This window comes from Bombina bombina, chromosome 5 (genome assembly GCF_027579735.1).
Source record: "Bombina bombina isolate aBomBom1 chromosome 5, aBomBom1.pri, whole genome shotgun sequence".
In the NCBI taxonomy this organism is placed as follows: Eukaryota; Metazoa; Chordata; class Amphibia; order Anura; family Bombinatoridae; genus Bombina; species Bombina bombina.
In genome coordinates, this window is record NC_069503.1 from 749,214,919 (window position 1) to 749,238,630 (window position 23,712).

The 23,712-nt window shown below is 38.3% G+C and overlaps 1 protein-coding gene across 3 annotated transcripts in view; it reads right to left on the reverse strand.

The window, feature by feature from the left end:
* LOC128660792 (cytidine monophosphate-N-acetylneuraminic acid hydroxylase-like) overlaps positions 1–23,712 on the reverse strand; it is a 301,003-nt gene that overhangs the window by 186,789 nt on the left and 90,502 nt on the right. For all 3 annotated transcript variants that reach the window (XM_053714812.1, XM_053714814.1, XM_053714813.1), the window contains exons 5-8: positions 16,610–16,719; positions 15,173–15,363; positions 14,710–14,857; positions 13,627–13,708 (exon numbers count right to left, since the gene is read on the reverse strand). In XM_053714812.1, the coding sequence (XP_053570787.1) occupies positions 13,627–13,708; positions 14,710–14,857; positions 15,173–15,363; positions 16,610–16,719 (531 nt within the window). The remainder of the gene's footprint in view (positions 1–13,626; positions 13,709–14,709; positions 14,858–15,172; positions 15,364–16,609; positions 16,720–23,712) is intronic.

Here is a 23,712-nt window from a genome sequence, read left to right on the forward strand (position 1 = left end):
GAAAGAGGTAACAGAAAACACAGACAACAAGCTGCATACAGGAGAGTTTAAAGTGTTGGATGCTAAAACACAGTCGCCTAGATTTAGAGTTCTGCGGTAGCCGTCAAAAGCAGCGTTAAGGGCTCCTGTTCCGATCAGCCAATAGAATGCGAGCTCAATCTGATTGGCTGATTGGATCAGCCAATCCGATTGAACTTGAATCTGATTGGCCGATTCAATCAGCCAATCAGATTTTTCCTACCTTAATTCCGATTGGCTGATAGAATCCTATCAGCCAATCGGAATTCGAGGGACGCCATCTTGGATGACGTCACTTAAAGGAACCTTCATTCGTCGGGTAGTCGTAGTTGAAGAAGGATGTTCCGCGCCAGAGGTCTTGAAGATGGAGCCGCTCCTCGTCGGATGGATGAAGATAGAAGATGCCGCTTGGATGAAGATGTCTGCCGGTCCGGATGTCCTCTTCTGCCCGGATAGGATGAAGACTTCTGCCGCTCCGGATGTCTTCTTTTGATCCATCGGTGCTCGGCTGGGTGAAGACGACTCAAGGTAGGGAGATCTTCAGGGGGGTAGTGTTAGGTTTATTTAAGGGGGTTTGGGTTAGAGTAGGGGTATGTGGGTGGTGGGTTGTAATGTTGGGGGTGGTATTGTGTGTTTTTTTTTTACAGGAAAAAGAGCTGATTTCTTTGGGGCATGCCCCGCAAAAAGCCCTTTTAAGGGCTGATAAGGTAATAGAGCTGTTAACTTTTTAAATTTAGATTAGGGTAGGGAATTTTTTTTATTTTGGGGGCTTTGTTATTTTATTAGGGGGGCTTAGAGTAGGTGTAATTAGCTTAAAATTCTTGTAATCTTTTTTTATTTTTTGTAATTTAGTTTAGTTTATTTAATTAGATGTAATTGTAGTTAATTTATTTAATTAATTTATTGATAGTGTAGTTTTAGGTTTAATTGTAACTTAGGTTAGGATTTATTTTACAGGTAATTTTGTAATTATTTTAACTAGGTAGCTTTTAAATAGTTAATAATAGCTATTGTACCTAGTTAAAATAAATACAAAGTTGCCTGTAAAATAAATATAAATCCTAAAATAGCTACAATATAATTATTCGTTATATTGTAGCTATATTAGGGTTTATTTTACAGGTAAGTATTTAGCTTTAAATAAGAATACTTTATTTAATAAGAGTTAATTTATTTAGTTAGAATAAAATTATATTTAACTTAGGGGGTGTTAGGGTTAGACTTAGCTTTAGGGGTTAATACATTTATTATAGTAGCGACGAGGTCCGGTCGGCAGATTAGGGGTTAATACTTGAAGTTAGGTGGCGGCGATGTTAGGGAGGGCAAATTAGGGGTTAATACTATTTATTATATGGTTTGCGAAGCGGGAGTGCAGCGGTTTAGGGGTTAATACATTTATTATAGTGGCGGCGAGGTCCGGTCGGCAGATTAGGGGTTAATAAGTGTAGGTAAGGTAGCGGCGACGTTGGGGGGGCAGATTAGGGGTTAATAAATATTATGTAGGTGTTGGCGATGTTAGGGGCAGCAGATTAGGGGTACATAGGTATAATGTAGGTTGCGGCGGTGTCCGGAGCGGCAGATTAGGGGTTAATAGTGTAATGCAGGGGTCAGAGATAGCGGTGGCGGCAGATTAGGGGTTAATAAGTGTAAGGTTAGGGGTGTTTAGACTCGGGGTACATGTTAGGGTGTTAGGTGCAGACTTAGAAAGTGTTTCCCCATAGGAAACAATGGGGCTGCGTTAGGAGCTGAACGCTGCTTTTTTGCAGGTGTTAGGTTTTTTTTCAGCCCAAAATGCCCCATTGTTTCCTATGGGGGAACCGTGCACAAGCACGTTTTTCCAGCTAGCCGCTACCGTAAGCAACGCTGGTATTGAGAGTTGAAGTGGCGGTAAATATGCCTGTATGCTCCCTTTTTGGAGCCTAACGCAGCCCTTCAGAGAACTCTAAATACCAGCGTTGTTTAGAAGCAGCGCTAGAAAAAAAAACACATAATACAAGTGGCATTTCAGTGAGCCTTCAGAGCAGAAGGTGCGAGCCATATCTTTTTGCGATCCTCCAATAAGGAACATTACTTAGTTGTGGTTATAGCCCCACTTAATTTAAACCAGAGAGGGAAGACCCCTCTTTTTTTTAGTTTTACATGTTTTTAAGAGTGCGCACTCTATATTGTTATCATGAATTGTGATTTCATGATTGTATTTTTAGAAGATAAAATAACTTGTGTTTTAAATATTCCCTTTTTTAGCAAATAGGTTTTAAACAGGTTTTAAAAGAACCAATTAAATACTGTTGTATACATTGAATTTAGCAATTAGTGATTGTGTCAATTATTCTATATTTACCTTTGGCTGATATTTATTAGCGCTCACTCTGTAAGGTTTTTTAGGGTTTTTTTTTACCTCTATGTAATCTGCCTGGCAGCAGGGCAGCTCATTAGGTTTGAGAGGCATCCTCCTCATGGACCTGTGTAAAAAGAAAAAGACTGACGCCTAGATTACGAATTGTGTGTTAGGCTTAAAAAGCAGCGTTAAGAGGTCCTAACGCTGCTTTCTAATGCCCGCTGCTATTACAGGTGTACCGCTCACTTTTTTGGCCAGACTTGGGCCTAGATTTGGAGTTCGGCGGTAAAAGGGCTGCTAACGCTCCGCGGGCTTTTTTCTGGCCGCACCATAAATTTAACTCTGGTATCGAGAGTTTAATCAAATGCTGCGTTAGGCTCCAAAAAAGGAGCGTAGAGCATTTTTACCGCAAATGCAACTCTCGATACCAGAGTTGCTTACGGACGCGGCCGGCCTCAAAAACGTGCTCGTGCACGATTCCCCCATAGGAAACAATGGGGCTGTTTGAGCTGAAAAAAAACCTAACACCTGCAAAAAAGCAGCGTTCAGCTCCTAACGCAGCCCCATTGTTTCCTATGGGGAAACACTTCCTACGTCTGCACCTAACACTCTAACATGTACCCCGAGTCTAAACACCCCTAACCTTACACTTATTAACCCCTAATCTGCCGCCCCCGCTATCGCTGACCCCTGCATATTTTTTTAAACCCCTAATCTGCCGCTCCGTAAACCGCCGCAACCTACGTTATCCCTATGTACCCCTAATCTGCTGCCCTAACATCGCCGACCCCTATATTATATTTATTAACCCCTAATCTGCCCCCCTCAACGTCGCCGACACCTGCCTACACTTATTAACTCCTAATCTGCCGAGCGGACCTGAGCGCTACTATAATAAAGTTATTAACCCCTAATCCGCCTCACTAACCCTATCATAAATAGTATTAACCCCTAATCTGCCCTCCCTAACATCGCCGACACCTAACTTCAATTATTAACCCCTAATCTGCCGACTGGAGCTCACCGCTATTCTAATAAATGTATTAACCCCTAAAGCTAAGTCTAACCCTAACACTAACACCCCCCTAAGTTAAATATAATTTTTATCTAACGCAGAGCTTTCCAAACTTTTTATGTTGGCGACACACTTTTTAGACCTACATCATTTCGCGACACAGTAATTCAGTTGTACTGGCAAACAGGAGGTTTAACTGTTTTAAGAGATACGGACACATACATAAATGGTATAATAATGAAATGTATTTACAAGTAACAGTAAGTATGTGCAAGAATTAAAAAAAGTTTAATAACACCAACAGCTACTTACTATTTTAATGGGATGTATGAGGTTGATGGGATGAACACAATTTCTGAATATTTGGTGGAATATTAGATAAAGATACTCACATTTCATCATCAAGCATTTTTAAGCTTCCCCTTCCTATCCATATATCAAGAGCAGGAGCAGCAATGCACTACTGGGAGCTAGCTGCAACAACAAATAAAACACTGACTTCAGCTCAGCGTTTAAGCTGCCGCCCTCAGAGCTCGGTGAGTCCAATTGACTACTGCCCGCGCTGCAAGCACACTGCTGTCCCACTTACTGACTACTGCCTGAAATGTAAAAAAAATTAAATTTAAAAAAATTTGTGCTGAAGCAGGGACACACCTACACACTGCTGCCGACACACTAGTGTGTCCCGACACACAGTTTGGAAAGCACTGATCTAACGAAATAAATTAACTCTTATTAAATAAATGATTCCTATTTAAAGCTAAATACTTACCTGTAAAATACATCCTAATATAGCTACAATATAAATTATAATTATATTATAGCTATTTTAGGATTAATATTTATTTTACAGGTAACTTTGTAATTATTTTAACCAGGTACAATAGCTATTAAATAGTTAAGAACTATTTAATAGTTACCTAGTTAAAATAATAACAAAATTACCTGTAAAATAAGTCCTAACCTAAGATATAATTAAACCTAACACTACCCTATCAATAAATTAATTAAATAAACTACCTACAATTACCTACAATTAACCTAACACTACACTATCAATAAATTAATTAAATACAATTCCTACAAATAAATACAATTAAATAAACTAGCTAAAGTACAAAAAATAAAAAAGATCTAAGTTACAGAAAATAAAAAAATATTTACAAACATAATAAAAATATTACAACAATTTTAAACTAATTACACCTACTCTAAGCCCCCTAATAAAATAACAAAGCCCCCCAAAATAAAAAATTCCCTACCCTATTCTAAATTAAAAAAAGTTACAAGCTCTTTTACCTTACCAGCCCTGAACAGGGCCCTTTGCGGGGCATGCCCCAAGAATTTCAGCTCTTTTGCCTGTAAAAGAATAAATACAATACGCCCCCCCAACATTACAACCCACCACCCACAGACCCCTAATCTAACCCAAACCCCCCTTAAATAAACCTAACACTAAGCCCCTGAAGATCTTCCTACCTTGTCTTCACCATACCAGGTTCACCGATCCGTCCTGAAGAGCTCCTCCGATGTCCTGATCCAAGCCCAAGCGGGGGCTGAAGAGGTCCATGATCCGGTCAAAGTCTTCATCCAAGCGGGGCAGAAGAGGATCTTCCATCCGATTGAAGTCATCATCCAGGCGGCATCTTCGATCTTCTTCCATCCGGAGCGAAGCGGCAGGATCCTGAAGACATCCAGCGCGGAACATCCATCCGGACCGACGACTGAACGACGAATGACTGTTCCTTTAAGGGACGTCATCCAAGATGGCGTCCCTCGAATTCCGATTGGCTGATAGGATTCTATCAGCCAATCGGAATTAAGGTAGGAATTTTCTGATTGGCTGATGGAATCAGCCAATCAGAATCTAGTTCAATCCGATTGGCCGATCCAATCAGCCAATCAGATTGAGCTCGCATTCTATTGGCTGATCGGAACAGCCAATAGAATGCGAGCTCAATCTGATTGGCTGATTGGATCAGCCAATCGGATTGAACTTGATTCTGATTGGCTGATTCCATCAGCCAATCAGAAAATTCCTACCTTAATTCCGATTGGCTGATAGAATCCTATCAGCCAATCGGAATTCGAGGGACGCCATCTTGGATGACGTCCCTTAAAGGAACAGTCATTCGTCGTTCAGTCGTCGGTCCGGATGGATGTTCCGCGCTGGATGTCTTCAGGATCCTGCCGCTTCGCTCCGGATGGAAGAAGATCGAAGATGCCGCCTGGATGATGACTTCAATCGGATGGAAGATCCTCTTCTGCCCCGCTTGGATGAAGACTTTGACCGGATCATGGACCTCTTCAGCCCCCGCTTGGGCTTGGATCAGGACATCGGAGGAGCTCTTCAGGACGGATCGGTGAACCTGGTATGGTGAAGACAAGGTAGGAAGATCTTCAGGGGCTTAGTGTTAGGTTTATTTAAGGGGGGTTTGGGTTAGATTAGGGGTATGTGGGTGGTGGGTTGTAATGTTGGGGGGGGGGTATTGTATTTATTCTTTTACAGGCAAAAGAGCTGAAATTCTTGGGGCATGCCCCGCAAAGGGCCCTGTTCAGGGCTGGTAAGGTAAAAGAGCTTGTAACTTTTTTAATTTAGAATAGGGTAGGGAATTTTTTATTTTGGGGGGCTTTGTTATTTTATTAGGGGGCTTAGAGTAGGTGTAATTAGTTTAAAATTGTTGTAATATTTTTATTATGTTTGTAAATATTTTTTTATTTTCTGTAACTTAGATCTTTTTTATTTTTTGTACTTTAGCTAGTTTATTTAATTGTATTTATTTGTAGGAATTGTGTTTAATTAATTTACTGATAGTGTAGTGTTAGGTTAATTGTAGGTAATTGTAGGTAGTTTAATTATTTTATTGATAGGGTAGTGTTAGGTTTAATTATATCTTAGGTTAGGACTTATTTTACAGGTAATTTTGTTATTATTTTAACTAGGTAACTATTAAATAGTTCTTAACTATTTAATAGCTATTGTACCTGGTTAAAATAATTACAAAGTTACCTGTAAAATAAATATTAATCCTAAAATAGCTATAATATAATTATAATTTATATTGTAGCTATATTAGGATGTATTTTACAGGTAAGTATTTAGCTTTAAATAGGAATCATTTATTTAATAAGAGTTAATTTATTTCGTTAGATAAAAATTATATTTAACTTAGGGGGGTGTTAGTGTTAGGGTTAGACTTAGCTTTAGGGGTTAATACATTTATTAGAATAGCGGTGAGCTCCGGTCGGCAGATTAGGGGTTAATAATTGAAGTTAGGTGTCGGCGATGTTAGGGAGGGCAGATTAGGGGTTAATACTATTTATGATAGGGTTAGTGAGGCGGATTAGGGGTTAATAACTTTATTATAGTAGCGCTCAGGTCCGCTTGGCAGATTAGGGGTTAATAAGTGTAGGCAGGTGTCGGCGACGTTGAGGGGGGCAGATTAGGGGTTAATAAATATAATATAGGGGTCGGCGGGGTTAGGGTCAGCAGATTAGGGGTACATAAGTATAACGTAGGTGGCGGTCGGCAGATTAGGGGTTAAAAATTTTAATCGAGTGGCGGCGATGTGGGGGGAGCTCGGTTTAGGGGTACATAGGTAGTTTATGGGTGTTAGTGTACTTTAGGGTACAGTAGTTAAGAGCTTTATAAACCGGCGTTAGCCAGAAAGCTCTTAACTCCTGCTATTTTCAGGCGGCTGGAATCTTGTCGTTAGAGCTCTAACGCTCACTTCAGAAACGACTCTAAATACCAGCGTTAGAAAGATCCCATTGAAAAGATAGGCTACGCAAATGGCGTAGGGGGATCTGCGGTATGGAAAAGTCGCGGCTGAAAAGTGAGCGTTAGACCCTTTAATCACTGACTCCAAATACCAGCGGGCGCCCAAAACCAGCGTTAGGAGCCTCTAACGCTGGTTTTGACGGCTACCGCCGAACTCCAAATCTAGGCCTTGGAAATTCCGCAAATCCACTTACGTAAATTGCGTATCGGAATTAAGGTAGAAAAAATCCTATTGGCTGATGCAAGCAGCCAATAGGATTAAGCTTGCATTCTATTGACTGATTGGAACAGCCAATAGAATGCAAGCTCAATACTATTGGCTGATTGGATCAAGCTGGATACCTTAATTCTGATTGGCTGATAAAATTTTATCAGCCAATCGGAATTGAAGGCACGCCATCTTGGATGACGTCATTTATAGGAACTTTCATTCAGTCTTAGCCGTCGTCAGAAGAGGATGCTCCACGTCGAATGTCTTGAAGATGGACCCGATCCACGCCAGATGGATGAAGATAGAAGATGCCGTCTGGATGAAGACTTCTGCCCGTCAGGAGGACCACTTCGCCCGGCTTGGATGAAGACTTCTCCCGGCTTCATTGAGGACTTCGGCTCGGTTGGATGAAGACTTCTCCCGGTAAGGTGATCTTCCAGGGGTTAGTGTTAGGTTTTTTTTAAAGGGGGTATTGGGTGGGTTTTAGAGTAGGGTTGGTTGTGTGGGTGGTGGGTTTTTATGTTGTGGGGGAGTTTTAATTTTTTTTACAGGTAAAAGAGCTGATTACTTTGGGGCAATGCCCCGCAAAAGTCCCTTTTAAGGGCTATTTGTAATTTAGGGTAGGACTTTTTTTTATTTTGGGGGGGATTTTTTTATTTTGTTAGGGGGATTAGATTAGGTTTAATTGGTTTAAAAATCTTGTAATTTGTTTATTATTTTACGTAATTTAGTGTTTGTTTTTTTGTACTTTAGATAATTTAATTTAATTGTATTTAATTTAGGGAAATAATTTAATTATAGTGTAGTGTTAGGTGTAATTGTAACTTAGGTTAGGTTTTATTTTACAGGTACTTTTGTATTTATTTTAGCTAAGTGGTTATTAAATAGTTAATAACTATTTAATAACTATTTTACCTAGTTAAAATAAATACAAACTTACATAAGTTTGTATTACTATAAGTTATATTGTAGCTAGCTTAGGGTTTATTTTACAGGTAAGTATTTAGTTTTAAATAGGAATAATGTAGTTAATTAAAGTAATTTTATTTAGATTTCTTTTAAATATATTTAAGTTAGGGAGTGTTAAGTTTAGGGTTAGACTTAGGTTTATCGGTTAATAACTTTAATATAGTGACGACGACGTTGGGGGCCGCAGATTAGGGGTTAATAAATATAGGTAGGTGGCGGCGACATTGGGGGCGGCAGATTAGGGGTTCATAAGTATAATGTAGGTGGCGGCGGTGTCCGGAGCGGCAGATTAGGGGTTAATAATATAATGTAAATTGCGGCAATGTCGGGGGCAGCAGATTAGGGGTTAATAAGTGTAAGATTAGGGGTGTTTAGACTCGGGGTTCATGTTAGGGTGTTAGGTGTAGACATAAATGTTATTTCCCCATAGGAATCAAGGGGGCTGCGTTAAGGAGTTTTACGCTGCTTTTTGGCAGCTGTTAGACTTTTTTTCAGCCAGCTCTCCCCGTTGATTCCTATGGGGAAATCGTGCACGAGCACGTTACACCAGCTCACCGCTAACGTAAGCAGCACTGGTATTGGAGTGCGGTAATGAGCAAAATTTTGCTCAACGCTCACTTCTTGTCTGGTTTGTAAAAACCCGTAATACCAGCGCTGTTTGTAAGTGAGCGGTGAGCATAAACTGCTCGTTATCACCGCACAGCCTCTAACGCAAAGCTCGTAATCTAGGTGTGAGTGATCTCACTCAGGCTTTCAAGTTAGGGCAGCAATAACTATTTGGGAGGCGCAGTGAGGATTATAGACAAACAAACACTTTGAAAAGCGCCAAACACATATATAAACTTAAAAAGCTGCTAAATAAGCAAAAACTAGGAATATTTCCCAAAAGATTGCATATAAATACCAAAGGAATTAAAACATACAGTAAAAAAATGATAGTAATAAAAATAAAGCTTCCTACTTTATTGCAGTGTATGTCTCTTTAAATGCTCGTGTGGCAATGTCCAAAAAGTGGAAGCAGAAGCAGTTCTCTTTTTTCCCCCTTATGCAGCTCCTTTTAAATCACTGGTGTGATAGCGATGGGATAAAAATTAGAAAGAGAAAGATATGGAGCGCAAGGAAGAAAGCAGAAAAAAGATCATTGTGCAGTATATCAATATTAAAATAACAATTTATTAATAGCAAAAAACAAACTCACAAACAAACCCTCAAACAATATGAGGTATGTGGCAGCGTGTTGTATAGATGTTACTATACGTATTCCCAATATCCAATTTCTCCCTCCTGGTTAACCTGGCTATATCCGCCCAGACTCAGAGTTTTTAGTGGGAAGTCAGGATATATCGTTTGTAGTCCTTCAGAACAAAAGCTTCCCTCCTGCGGTAGTGAACCTGTGTAGCCGGCAACAGATTCTCCTAGCCTAGAGGGTTTACAACGTAGCTGCAACGTGTGCGTGTGGGCGTGGCCTTACGCGTTTCGCGGGACTCCTCCCGCTTCGTCAGAGGCTTATGCCCACTCCTCCTTGTATTCCCCTTTTTATGCTGTGTCTCCTATATTCTATGGGGCGGTTCTGTAATCCCATCGCTTGTCATATCAGTTTATGCAGGGGAATGTGATAAATGTCCTTGTTCCATATATGCGGTAAATTGACTTAGTCCATCATACTTGAAAGTTTAGTTAGTCCTTAAAAATATTTCATTGCTCATATCTAAACATAGATTAGCTTACATACATATAAACACTTTAAAATGCTACAATGATAAACTCACCAAAGGATATGTAATGTCAGTTCATAGATGTATATGTTGATAAATTTAATATATCCTCAAAAGTTGTGCTATTTGAACGGTAATAAATATATACCCCACAAGTTCCCAATTGCTTAAAAGCCACCACTGCTCTACTGAAGAGACTGACATGGGCTATGGCTAAACCCCAGGAAAAAGCAGAACAAACTTGCACTGCTGGAAAATAATAACATTTTGATTGAAGAATCTTCTTCCAGACACCTAAACTTTACCACATCCTTGCTCTTAATGTAGGCAAAGAGAATGACTGGGGTTGGATGAAAGTGAGGTGATATTTAACAGCTTTGCTGTGGTGCTCTTTGCCTCCTTCTGCTGGCAAGGAGTTATATTCCCAATAGTAATTAGAGATGATCCATGGACTCACTGTGTCATGCGAAAGAAATGGTTGGAAGGGAGAAAGGATGACTGTAGGGGAAGAGGGGGAAAAAATAAAGGGTGTGAGCTGTGTGGGAGATAGGGGAAGTGTGGGTTTGGGTGAAGGGATTAAAATGTGACTACACAGGGGCCGCAGTACCTTTGTGGGAAAGGTTGGTATCAGTGAGGGGATTACATGGGATTGCCTTCCCACATTAGGCGCAGGATTTCATGGATATCTGGTTTACCTATTTTTATATAGTGGTATCTTTCAAGGTGTAAAAGATTGGTGACATGTGTCTTCCACTCAGAAAAGAGCGGAGGGTCTGTTTTTTCCCCAGTGTCGAGGAACGATCTCTTTGGAACAGTTTAGCATAATGATAAACAGGGATTTGTTGGTGTTATCTGTGAATTTAGGTAGGTTGTGGTATAATAGGAGGCCGGGCAAGGATGGATTGGGAAATCTAAGACCTTACTCATTTCCTCAAAGATCTCCTTCCAGTAATTTTCTAATTTAGTACATTGCCACCAGATATGGAGCATAGCGCATTCTTCGTTACAACCTCTCCAGCAGGTCCCGGAGGTATGTGGGTAGATTTTTTTAAGCCTCTGCTGTGTCAGAAAAAATCTGCTCAGGAATTTATAGTGGGACTAGTGGTTTAGAGCGGAGACTGATAATTTAAAAATAGATTGAAAATGTTATGCCATTGTTTTGGATCTATTTTGTGCCCAAGCTCCTTGTGCCAGCCGTGTGTGTAATTGGGAAGTGATTGGGGGTTGTCTGATTTAACTAGACTGTATAGGAGGGAAATCAGGTGTCTTGGGGTTTGATATAAGGTGCAAAACTTTGCAAACTGTATTGTTGGTTTAGTAAGGGAGGACTTATTTTTATGTGTGTAGAAAAATTTAACCAGGACGTAAAAAGGGAAGGGTCCCATTTACTAAGTTCAATGTGTGCTTTAGGTTTCCCATGTGAGATGGCATTGTGTATGGTGGTATAATGGAGTGGATAATATGGCTTTGTTGTCTTAGAGGGAAGGTGTATTCCTATGTCGGGGTTTTCTCTGAGAGGAGTGAGCAGTGAGACTTGAGTAGAAATGGAGCTACTAGTGGTAGTGATTTTCTCCCATTCATAAAAGACTTTCTCCACTAGGGGGGGAAGAGCTGATTAGGGTAGGAAATTTGTTTCTAGGGATCCACAACATTGCTCCCACATTTACCCTGCTAAGAATATCAGCATCTAAGTGTATCCAAGCCTTGTGGTTTGCGCTGTGGCACCACTCAAACATATGCTGAAGAAGGATAGCCTGCTTGTATTTATGAAGGTTGGGGATCCCCAATCCTCCCCATGACGTGATTTATATAGTGTCTTTTTATTGATTCTGGGCTTAATACTCCGCCAGATATAGGTTTCAATAGCTGTCTGTATCTGTTTAAGGTAATCTATTTGAGGCATTAAAGGGAGTTTTTTTTAGTATGTAGAGAACTCTGGGCAAGATGTTCATCTTGACTATGTTAATACATCCCATCCAGGATATGGTTTTACTTTTCCAACTAGAGAGGTCTCTGACTATCCCGTCCCTAAGTTTCCTTGTTAGTTTCCTAGTTAGTGTTGACCAGACCGCAAATTCTGGGTTTTATAGTGATACCTAGGTATTGTATTTCATCTTGAACCACTTTTTTATCAGGCAGTTTTTTGTATCTGAGAGATAACGGATGTGGATTCTGAGATGTTTAATAGCTCTGATTTGTTCAAATTGAGGGGAAAGTTGGACACTACTCCATAGTTTTTGAATTCCTTTAAAACTGCTGGTAGTGAGTGGGTAATGCTAGTCAATGTAAGCAAGACATGGTCCACATACATGGCTAGTTTGTATTCTTTTCCCTGTACTGTTATTCCCTCTATTTGTGGGTTGGACCGAATTTTACACGCAAGGACCTCAATAGTCAAAGCAAGCAAGAGTGGGGAAAGCGGACATCCCTGTCATGTGCCATTTCTGATCCTGAAGAAAACTGATAAGAGACCATTGGAAAGGACTTTGGCATGGGGGAAGAATAGAGCGAGAAGACCATGTATATGAATATGGAACCAAAATTCATCTTGGTAAGTGTGGTGCGCATAAAAGGCCAGGTAACTCTGTTAAAGGCCTTCTCTGCATCTATTGATAAAAGCGTTAGGGGGGGTGGCATTGTTGCTCACAAACGTTATTAGTTGGAGTAGTTTGAGGGTGTTGTCTCTAGCCTCCCTAAATGGGACAAAACCAACTTGATCAGGCTAAATATGTTTAGGTAAATTTGTTTTTAGTCTGTTTGCTAAGAGCTTGGCTGGGAAGGACCAGGAACAGACAGGAGTCAGCAACAAAAGGAAATCCAGCAGTATAACAGTTCAGGAGTAAACCAATAGAAGGACCATACAAGCAGAGTTCAGCAACAGTATATCTCACATGTGCCTCTATCATGCTATGAAACCCAGCATATTGCCACATTTTTTTTCACAAATCATAAATACAATGATTTTCTGATCCACGTCCCTTTCTAGACCTGTTTAGTGTTTATTTCATTTAGGTTCTCATCTCCACATATGGGATGAGACTTATGTGTCCCAGAGACTATTGTGTTTTTCAAACCACAACAGGGGTTATGAGTTGGGAAAAGCATGCACAAATGTTTATCTTTTTTTTTTTTTTAGGTGGGTCATAAGACCCCTGAAATTATGAATTTGTAAATCTTATCTAATGTATTAATGCCCATGTGGGTTTGAGCATATATTGGTAAAGAAATTACAAATGAATTAGGAAACTGTTGGATCACGTTTGCTTCAAGGGCCATAATAGTCGGAAAAATGACATGCTCTAATGTGAGTATAACCTCCTCTGTGATCACTCTGGGTCCCAAGCAGAACCCGGCACTGATCCAATCAGCAGCGCTAATTGCACGGCTCAGATGCAGGGGCCCTTTGTGGGGGTTAAACACACACAGTAGAGAAGGGTCAATTATTATAAAATTACAGGTTCTAACAGATTAAAGCATGTCATGTTTTGACTATTATAGTCCATTAAGAATGTAGAAGGATGGTATAAAAAATGGAGAAAAAATGACTGTCTACTTCAGCTCAGCAACGTTCTATTTTACCTTTATACTCTACAATGATACAAGTGTCCATTTCTGGGTGTACTCCATCCATCAATATCATAAAACGTAGGTCCTCATCAACCTAAACAAGAGTGTAACATTAGAATTATATCATATATATAAAACTAATTCTCATAAATGTTATTGACTTTTACCATCAGTAACAAGAAGACATATGCTTTTATTTGGAGAAAGAATCCAAATAATTACTTCTATTGTTTCATTATTTAGAGTATCCTTTTGTAATGTGTAATGAATGACACTATTAAATAATTAACATATCATTAAAAATGTGCTGATTGGTTAATTTATTTTGCTTTTTATTAAGAATCATTTAGATGTAAGTTTTAAAATTTAAAGTGACAGTTCATAAATTCTACAGGATTTCTGACAGATATATATCATATCCTTAGTATCTTCCAATTAATTTTGCTGACAAATTCTCATATGCTAAAGAAACACACGCACAATTTTCCCAGATTACATGAACACATTGAATTGATTGATTGACAAAACAATAAAAAAGAGGCTTAACTAATGCAAATATATATTAATTATAATACACGTATGTGTGTGTTTTTATAACTAAGAACATAAAAATAAATTAAATTCACAATAAGAAAATACATTGTAATAAAATAACAACATTTTCTGTTAGTCATTTAACTATTATAAAAATGATCTTTACTAACTATGGGGTTGATCACAATTCTTTAGATAGTCTTATCTAGTGATTTATCTACAAAAATCCATAGACCTTAATGGTGAATTTTGTAGAAAAGCCATTAGTTAAATTTAGAACGAATTGAGATCGACCCCTATGTTTGTTTAACCCTTGGAATGTTGTTATACAGTTGAACTCAAACCCAGAAGGTGCACTGCATTGTGGTAAACAGCCCTTCTTTAGGGGAACATTTGCGTATACGTATAAAAATAATATTACAAATTAAAGCATTTTATTATTACATTAGATGGCCTCCTTATTTAAATAAATAATGTGATGCATGGCAGTATGTATCATAAATTTGTTAATATAAAATGTGCATTGCCTGAAATGCTAATAAATAGGGCGATAGGTCTTACCTGTTGCCAAATTCCAAATGGTACAACATTAATGTTGGTTAGTTTAATGCCACTTTGGTTCAAGTACCAAAAAACAGGCCGTTCAGTGTTCCCAACATAGATTGGAATGTCTGGTCTTTTCTTTGACAATATTTTTAGCGTTGGATAGCTAGATACCAATGAAAGGGAAAGGGTTTATGACAACAGTGTAGCGAACAAACTAAATAAAATATAAGAGGCTAAACAAAAAGGAAAAAGACTGAGAAAGACCGAGAGTGAGCAATTGCTAATTTACTGGAAATGAGTTGCTTTTTTAAACTTATTTTCATATAACCAACTCCAGGGCAAGAAGACATTATACATTGCATTGTTTTTTTAGCAGTCGCTATATGTATTTCCTTGCCCACCGCTAATTCATATCCACATTAGTACTAGGAAAATGCATACTAAATAACTGGCAGAACTTAATTCAATTTAAGTTTACCTGAGATGATCAGAGTGCATGTGGCTTATATATATTAAATCAGCACGACAAAGTCTTTCCAGCCAGTCATTTGGTGGTTCATGAAGCAACCACCACCCTCTAGCAAAGGCAGGTCCAGTTAGCCAAGGGTCAAATACCATTTGTTTGGTACCAAGTTTTAGATCCATACATGCATGAGTAAGATATGTTATCTGCAAAAGCAAATTTACTACTTAGAATTTGCATTAATGAATACAATGCAAAGAGTAATAGTTTAGTTTCAAATGTGCATTCTGCTGAGGATATTAATTAAAGGGACATGAAAACTAAAAATTTTTTTCATGATTTAGATAAAGAATACATTTTTTTTAAAAAGTTTCCAATTTACTCCTTTTATCAAATTTGCTTTGCTGAAGAGATATCTAGATTGGTTGCGTGCACATGTTTGGATGCGTACAAGACAGTAAATAGAGCTGCCATCTAGTGCTCTTGCTAATGTATAATACGCTGCAATAAAGTGCTGCAGACACGTGCATGCTCGTGAACTTACCTTCCTGTTTTTGAACAAAGGATATCAAAAAACAAAGAAAATTTGAAAACAGAGATAAATTGGAAAGTTGTTTAAAATGATATGCTCTATCTGAATCATGAAAAAAAAAATTGGGTTTTATATCCCTTTAAAGTGATGGTAAACTTTAATTGATCACTTCTAATAAAGATGCACTGTAATTTACTTAAACTAGCGTTGATATTCTAATACCCCGCCTCTGACCGCCCTCTTCAAAACTCATATTTTTTGTGAGCTAACGGTAAGAACGTTTTTCAAATTGGCACTCTAGCTACAAAATAATTACCATATGGCTAGAGCGCCAATTGGAGAACGGTTCAACCGTTGGCTTACAAAAAATTTTAGTTTTAAAGTGAGCTTCCGGAGCGCTGGGTATTAGAATGGCACGGCTAGATTAAAAAGTAAGTTACAGCGCATCTTTTTATAAGTGATCAATTAAAGTCTGTGTAAAATATTACTTAGAGTCCAGATCTGAATTTAAAACATGTAAATTTACCATCACTTTAATGCCTGATGTTTAAAGTCACTATTAATACTGAACCAATCAGCCACCTTGTTTTACTTTTAAATGGCCACATATGTTTTGCTTATATGGCAGCAGTGTTTTACAACATTGTAGTTTTGTTATACATTGTTGCAAACATTGCAGCTGTAGAGTACTAAAATACACATTTTTCAAGCGTCTGAGCTCTTATCAGCCTACTTAGATATACTCTTCAACAAAGGATACCAAGAGAACAAATCAATTGTGATAATAGAAGTGAAGTAAAAAGTTGTTCAAAATTGCATGTTCTATCTAAATCATTAAATTTGTTTTTACTGTTCCTTTAAATTCAACATTATTTTCATTCTAAATACTTTTTTAATATGTTTACTGTCCCTAATCTTACCTGCACCTCCTCATCTGCAAGCTCTTTAGGAATTTGTGGGTCAGTGTCCCATGGATTTGGGGGATTTAATTCAACAAGGGAAATACCATTATTTTCATCTGTCTCGATAACTACAGGAAAGCAAAGAAAAAATACAAACTGAGACTGTTGCAACATCACATTATTCAGAATAAAGACTGATTCTCTCTTTATTTTGACAGCAGTATAATGGATCTATTTGTTTGAAAAACAATAGGTAATCAACGTGACAGATACCAGCACATATTAAAAACATTTGGCTGAAAAATAGAACTAATTTAAACTGTTAAAGGTACATGACAATCTTAATGCTTAAATATAAAAAAAAATCTGCATACTTGAATAAAACAAAACAAAAAAATCCCATAAATTGTATTAAATTACAACTAAAAAATATCAAAGACATCAAATTATTTTTCTTTCCAGATTCTCCGGTTGGTTCTAAATCCCACTGTCAATGACTAGGGATGGGAATTTTGATACATTCGTTTGAATCAAATGTTTATATAACATTCTATTTTTTGAATTTTTGTTTTAAAATTTTTCAATAACATTTGAAAATATTTGTTTAACCCCTTAATGACCGGACCATTTTTCAATTTTCTTACCCTTAATGACAATGGCTATTTTTACATTTCTGCAGTGTTTGCGTTTAGCTGTAATTTTCCTCTTACTCGTTTACTGTACCCACACATATTATATACCGTTTTTCTTGTCATTAAATGGAATTTCTAAAGATACCATTATTTTCATCATATCTTATAATTTACTAAAAAAAATATGTTAAAATATGAGGAAAAAATGGAAAAAAAATCACACTTTTTCTAACTTTGACCCCCAAAATCTGTTACACATCTACAATCACCAAAAAACACCCATGCTAAATAGTTTATAAATTTTGTCCTGAGTTTAGAAATACCCAATGTTTACATGTTCTTTGCTTTTTTTGCAATTTATGGGGCAATAAATACAAGTAGCACTTTGCTATTTCCAAACCACTTTTTTTCAAAATTAGCGCTAGTTACTTTGGAACCCTGATATCTGTCAGGAATACCTGAATATCCCTTGGCATGTATATATTTTGTTTTAGAAGACATCCCAAAGTATTGATCTAGGCCCATTTTGGTATTTTTCATGCCACCATTTCACCGCCAAATGCGATTTAAAAAAAAAAAAAGTTCACTTTTTCACATATTTTGTCACAAACTTTAGGTTTCCCACTGAAATTATTTACAAACAGCTTCTGCAATTATGGCACAAATGGTTGTAAATGCTTCTCTGGGATCCCCTTTTTCAGAAATAACAGACTAATATGGCTTTGTGGTTGCTTTTTGGTAATTAGAAGGCCGCTAAATGCCGCTGCGCACCACACATGTTTTATGCCCAGGAGTGAAGGTGTTAATTAGGGAGCTTGTAGGGTTAATTTTAGCTTTAGTGTAGTGTAGTAGACAACCCCAAGTATTGATCTAGGCCCATTTTGGTATATTTTATGCCACCATTTCACCGCCAAATGCGAGCAAATAAAAAAAAAAACTTTTCATTTTTCACAATTTTAGGTTTCTCACTGAAATTATTTACAAACAGCTTGTGCTATTATGGCAGAAATTGTTGTAAAAGCTTCTCTGGGATCCCCTTTGTTCAGAAATAGCAGACTTATATGGCTTTGGCGTTGCTTTTTGGTAATTAGAAGGCCGCTAAATGCTGCTGCGCACCACACGTGAATTATGCCCAGCAGTGAAGGGGTTAAATTAGGTAGCTTGTAGGGAGCTTGCAGGGTTAATTTTAGAGATCAGCCTCCCACCTGACACATCCCACCCCCTGATCCCTCCCAAACAGCTCTCTTCCCTCCCCCACCCCACAATTGTTACCGCCATCTTAAGTACTGGCAGAAAGTCTGCCAGTACTAAATAAAAGAGTTTTTTTTTTTTTAAATAAAAATGATAAAATATTTTAGTTGTGATGGACCCATGAATTAGCACCAACCTCCCTGATCCCCCCTCCAGCTCTCTAACCCTCTCCCCTACCTAATTACCGCCATCTTGGGTACTGGCAGCTGTCTGCCAGTACCCAGTTTGGCCCCACAAACCAAACTATTTTAATTTTATTTATAACTTTTATTTGTATTTTTAATTATTTCTGTAGTGTAGCAGCCCCCCACAATACCCCACCCCCTCCCCCTCCCAGATCCTTTTATATGTTAAAAAAAACACTTTTTTTTAACTTTTTTTTTTTACTTCCCCCCCCCCCCCTTCCTTCATTGGTGTCAGTGTGGCTAATGCGCCCACGTGCACACGCGCCCACGTGCACACGCACCCCCGTGCACGCGCGCGCACACGCTCCCTCCTCCCACCGGACAAAGGCACCATCGGCACCATCACTACCGGTGCAGAGAGGGCCACAGAGTGGCTCTCTCTGCATCGGAGTCTTGTAAAGGGGTATTGCAGGATGCCTCCATATCGAGGCATCACTGCAATACCCTCAGAGCTGCTGGAAGTGATTGTGATCACTTCCAGCACTCTGTTAGACAACTGACGTACCAGGTACGTCTATTGTCATTAACAGTTAGTTTTTGCATGACGTACCTGGTACGTCAGTTGTCATTAAGGGGTTAAATAATAAAATGTTTAGTAGTGGAAGAACAAAAGATGAGCTGCGCTCGCAGATGTAATTAATGAAGCCAACAGAAAAAAGGGAATTTCTCCAAATAACCCTAATAGTGCAATGATAGAAAGGTTTATATCAAACTGCTCTGCTCTAAAAAGAACAGATACAGTCAAATGTCTGTGGCGCTTATGTACAGCTTAAAGGGACACTGTAGTCATAAATGAAATTACATTTACATCGTAGTATACATATAAATCAATCTTTTCCTAATGTATATACTGTATGAAATAGTGAGCATTTTGAAAATATTTATATTGGAAATATTTATTATTTCCAAACCTACTTCTATGTAAGCCGTTACGGATTCCCAATCCGTGCTGACAACTGAAGTTGAAACATGGCGTCTTTTCGAAGTATTGCTCATGTGCGATTTAGCGCAGCATCACATGAAACGTCACCATCTGCAGATAGATAAGGCGAGGAGAATCTATAGAGCAGCAGTCGATTGAGCTGCGCACCTAACGTAAGTCATTTTCTTGCTAACGCTTGCAGAATCGCCCTAGAATGAACGAGCAAACGATAACTTTGAAACATTATGCAATACTTTGTTTTTGATATATTATATAGTATGCATAAAGTCTGGATAACCGATTACATTGATTTTATAGTCTAATGCGCAAGTGTGAGAAGTGTCTACATGTAGGTAACTTTGGCTTCAGTGGTTAGAAATGCGCATGCGTGATTTAGACAAATTTATGCTCATGCTTATTAGCAAGGATTATGCCGATAATGATATGCATAAGCTCGCCATTTCATAGGTTACTGATGTTCTGCACATAATGCCGAAAATGGTGGGCTGGAAATGGTTATGTCATTGCCGGATAATAATTATCAAAAATAAAAAAGGTATGGATGCTTCGTTTTTATGAAAATAAACGACAGTAAGTTTTAATATATAATAATTAAATATAATATGGTAGTATTTTGTATGGAAAAACGTAAACGAAAGTAATCCTTTAACATTAACTACTATATGGCTGATATAGTGGAATAGAAAAGGAATAGAAAATTATAATATTTCATTTAATATTGGTTGAAAACCACAACACAGTTAAAATTCATAAAATGTGCACAGCAAAAAAATCACAGCAAAAAATCAAATCATACAGACATGCAAAATACATTAAAAATACACTTTTAATATGCATATACAAAGTACATATAGAGAAGGGCCGGCTACTATGGGATCTATAGCTCAGTCAGAGTGTAGCAATCAAAAAAACTCTGGGGATATTTGATTCTTCCACACAACAGAGATTAAGAGTACGGTCTCTCAACAAATTTTACACTGCAAGATATATTTCCTATAAATGAAAAGAAGACAAGAGAAACTTGTCACCAGCAGAATGAAGTTCATAAATAAGGTTTCCAATTTTACTTACACCAGGAGGTGTTTGGAGTCGTTCCGTCTATGTGGGAGAAGCATGAAGTTAGCCTTCCTTGCTAAAATGCTATTCAAAAGTAGTCTCTTTTGGATTTACCGGAATCAGCAGTTTTGTTAGGCCTCTGGAGTCTGGACCTTGGCTACGGATCCTCAGAGGGGTCAAAATTGTGAAAAAAGCAACGCATTTTGGCTATTTCAGCCTTTGTCAAGCTCTGACCTGCCGTTGCAAACTAGCACCTTATATAGGGGTATTCAGAATAACATTTTAAAGGGCCAGATTGCTTGATGTATTACTATAGTGATAGTGAAAGGAACATATTTAATTGCAAAAGTGATATGTGTCATTAGGGATATATTTTGTGTGAATTCTTTTTCAGAAAGAAAAGTTAAAAAGAATTGGAGAGGCACGGACACACACAATAGTCTACTGAAGTTAGAGAGTAAATGGATCTTTGAAATGTAAACCATAACATCAAGAGGTCTAAATCAGGAGTTTGAGATAGGCTGCTTCCTTTCAGAATAATATATCTTGCCCTTGATCAATTAGGTTAGCCCAATATAAAGAATTTTAATGAGATTATAATGGTCATTTTTTTTCTTAAACTTTTTTTTATAATCCCTTGTAATTAACATATATAAAATAACTTTTTAAAAACAGTCCATCATAATAGAGTTGCCCAGTAATAAAGATTCAATACCGCTTCCATACAGGTGATGGAGAGAGAGTGCAAAAGAAAGGGGGGAGAGAGAGAGCGCAAAAGAGAGAGGGAGAGAGAGCGCACAAAAGAGAGGGGGAGGGAGAGAGCACAAAAGAGAGCGGGAGAAAGAGAGCTTAAAAGAGAGGGGGAGAGAGCACAAAAGAGAGGGGGGAGAAAGAGCGCAGAAGAGAGGGGGAGAGAGCGCAAAAGAGAGGGGGGAGGGAGCGCAAAAGAGAGGGGGGAGGGAGCGCAAAAGAGAGGGGGGAGAGAGAGCGCAAAAGAGAGGGGGGAGAGAGCACAAAAGAGAGGGGGAGAGAGCGCAAAAGAGAGGGGGAGAGAGAGTGCAAAAGAGAGGGGGAGAGAGAGTGCAAAAGAGAGGGGGAGAGAGAGAGCGCAAAAGAGAGGGGAGAGAGAGAGCACAAAAGAGAGGGGGGAGAGAGGGGGAGAGGGGGGGAAAGAGCGCAAAAGAGAGGGAGAGAGAGCGCAAAAGAGAGGGAGAGAGAGAGCGTAAAAGAGAGGGAGAGAGCGCAAAAAGACGGGGGAGAGAGAGAGCGCGCAAAAGAGAGGGGGAGAGAGAGAGCGCAAAAGAGAGGGGGAGAGAGAGAGCGCAAAAAAGACGGGGGAGAGAGAGAGCGCACAAAAGAGAGGGGGAGAGAGAGAGCTCAAAAGAGAGGGGGAGAGAGCTCAAAAGAGAGGGGGAGAGAGCACAAAAGAGAGGGGGAGAGAGCACAAAAGAGAGGGGGAGAGAGCACAAAAGAGAGGGGGAGAGAGAGAGCAAAAGAGAGGGGGGAGAGAGAGAGCAAAAGAGAGGGGGAGGGAGAGAGCGCAAGGGGTGGGACCGCTGTACTGCAAAAAATGGCCCATGTAAATTGGCTTTAGGACTAGTCTTTAAATAAAATCAAAAATATAAACTATGTCTCTGAAAAATAATTCACACAAAATATATCCCTTAATGACACATATCGCTTTTGCAATTAAATATGTTGCCTTCACTATCACTTAAAACAATACATCAAGCAATCTGGCCCTTTAAAATGTTATTCTGAATACCACTATATAAGCTGCTAGTTTGCAATGGCAGGTCAAAGCTTGACAAAAGCTGCAATAGCCGAAATGCGTTGCTCTTTTCACAATTTTGACCCCTCTGAAGATCCGTAGCCAAGGTTCGGACTCCAGAGGCCTAACGAAACTGATGATTCTGGTAAATCCAAAGGAGACTGCTTTGAATAGCACTGTAGCGAGGAAGGCTAACTTCATGCTTTTCCCACATAGACGGAATGACTCCAAACACCTCCTGGTGTAAGTAAAATTGGAAACCTTATTTATGAACTTCATTCCGCTGGTGACAAGTTTCTCTTGTCTTCTTTTAATTTATAGGAAATATATCTTGCCGTGCAAAATTTGCTGAGAGACCGTACTCTTAATCTCTGTTTGGACGAATCGAATATCCCCAAAGTCTTTTTGTTTGCTACACCCTGACTGAGCTATAGATCCCAAAGTAGCCAGTCCCTCTCTATATGTACTTTGTATATACATTTTTAAAGTGTATCTTAAATGTATTTTGCATGTCTGTATGATTTGATTTTTTTTTTAATATTATGAATTTTAACTGTGTGTTGTGGTTTTCAACCAATATTAAATGAAATATTATAATTTTCTATTCCTTTCCTATCCCACTATATCAGCCGTATAGTAGTTAATGTTAAGCTCTACATAAGCGCCACAGACATTTGACTGTATCTGTTATTTTTAGAGCAGAGCCGTTTGATATATACCTTTCTATAATAGAATGTTTAGCTGTGTATCACATTCAAATTCGAAAAAGTATTTCTACAACTGTGATGTATGAATGTAATATTCGAATTTGAATGTGACATTCAAATTCAAATGTGAGATTCAAAAACTGTAAATAACATTCGATAATTGAAATTTTAAGAATTATCAGCATTCGATTATGTAATTCAAATTTCTACAATAACTTTCATTCTAAGATTCGAATTTGAATATAAACACATTCGCCCATCCCTATCAATGACCCCTCTATACATACACTACATTGTTGTCTGTTGATGGTTTCAAGTAAAAAGATTCTGTTTAACTTGTTACCTGATTAAGAGCATTTGTGTCATTGATAATAGTGTTGCTGTAATCTTCTACATATTTGTAGCAACAAAAGTCTAAATGGGCTTAAGAGATCTGCTTTTCTACCAGGTAATAAAGTCCACAACTGACGTATTCTAAGCTTTGTTTAAATAAGATGAATTCACTAAAGTATAAATAGCTGTTGAAAATATGTTAAATTACTTTGTTCCCCGGAAGAACATTTCTGTTTTGTGCAT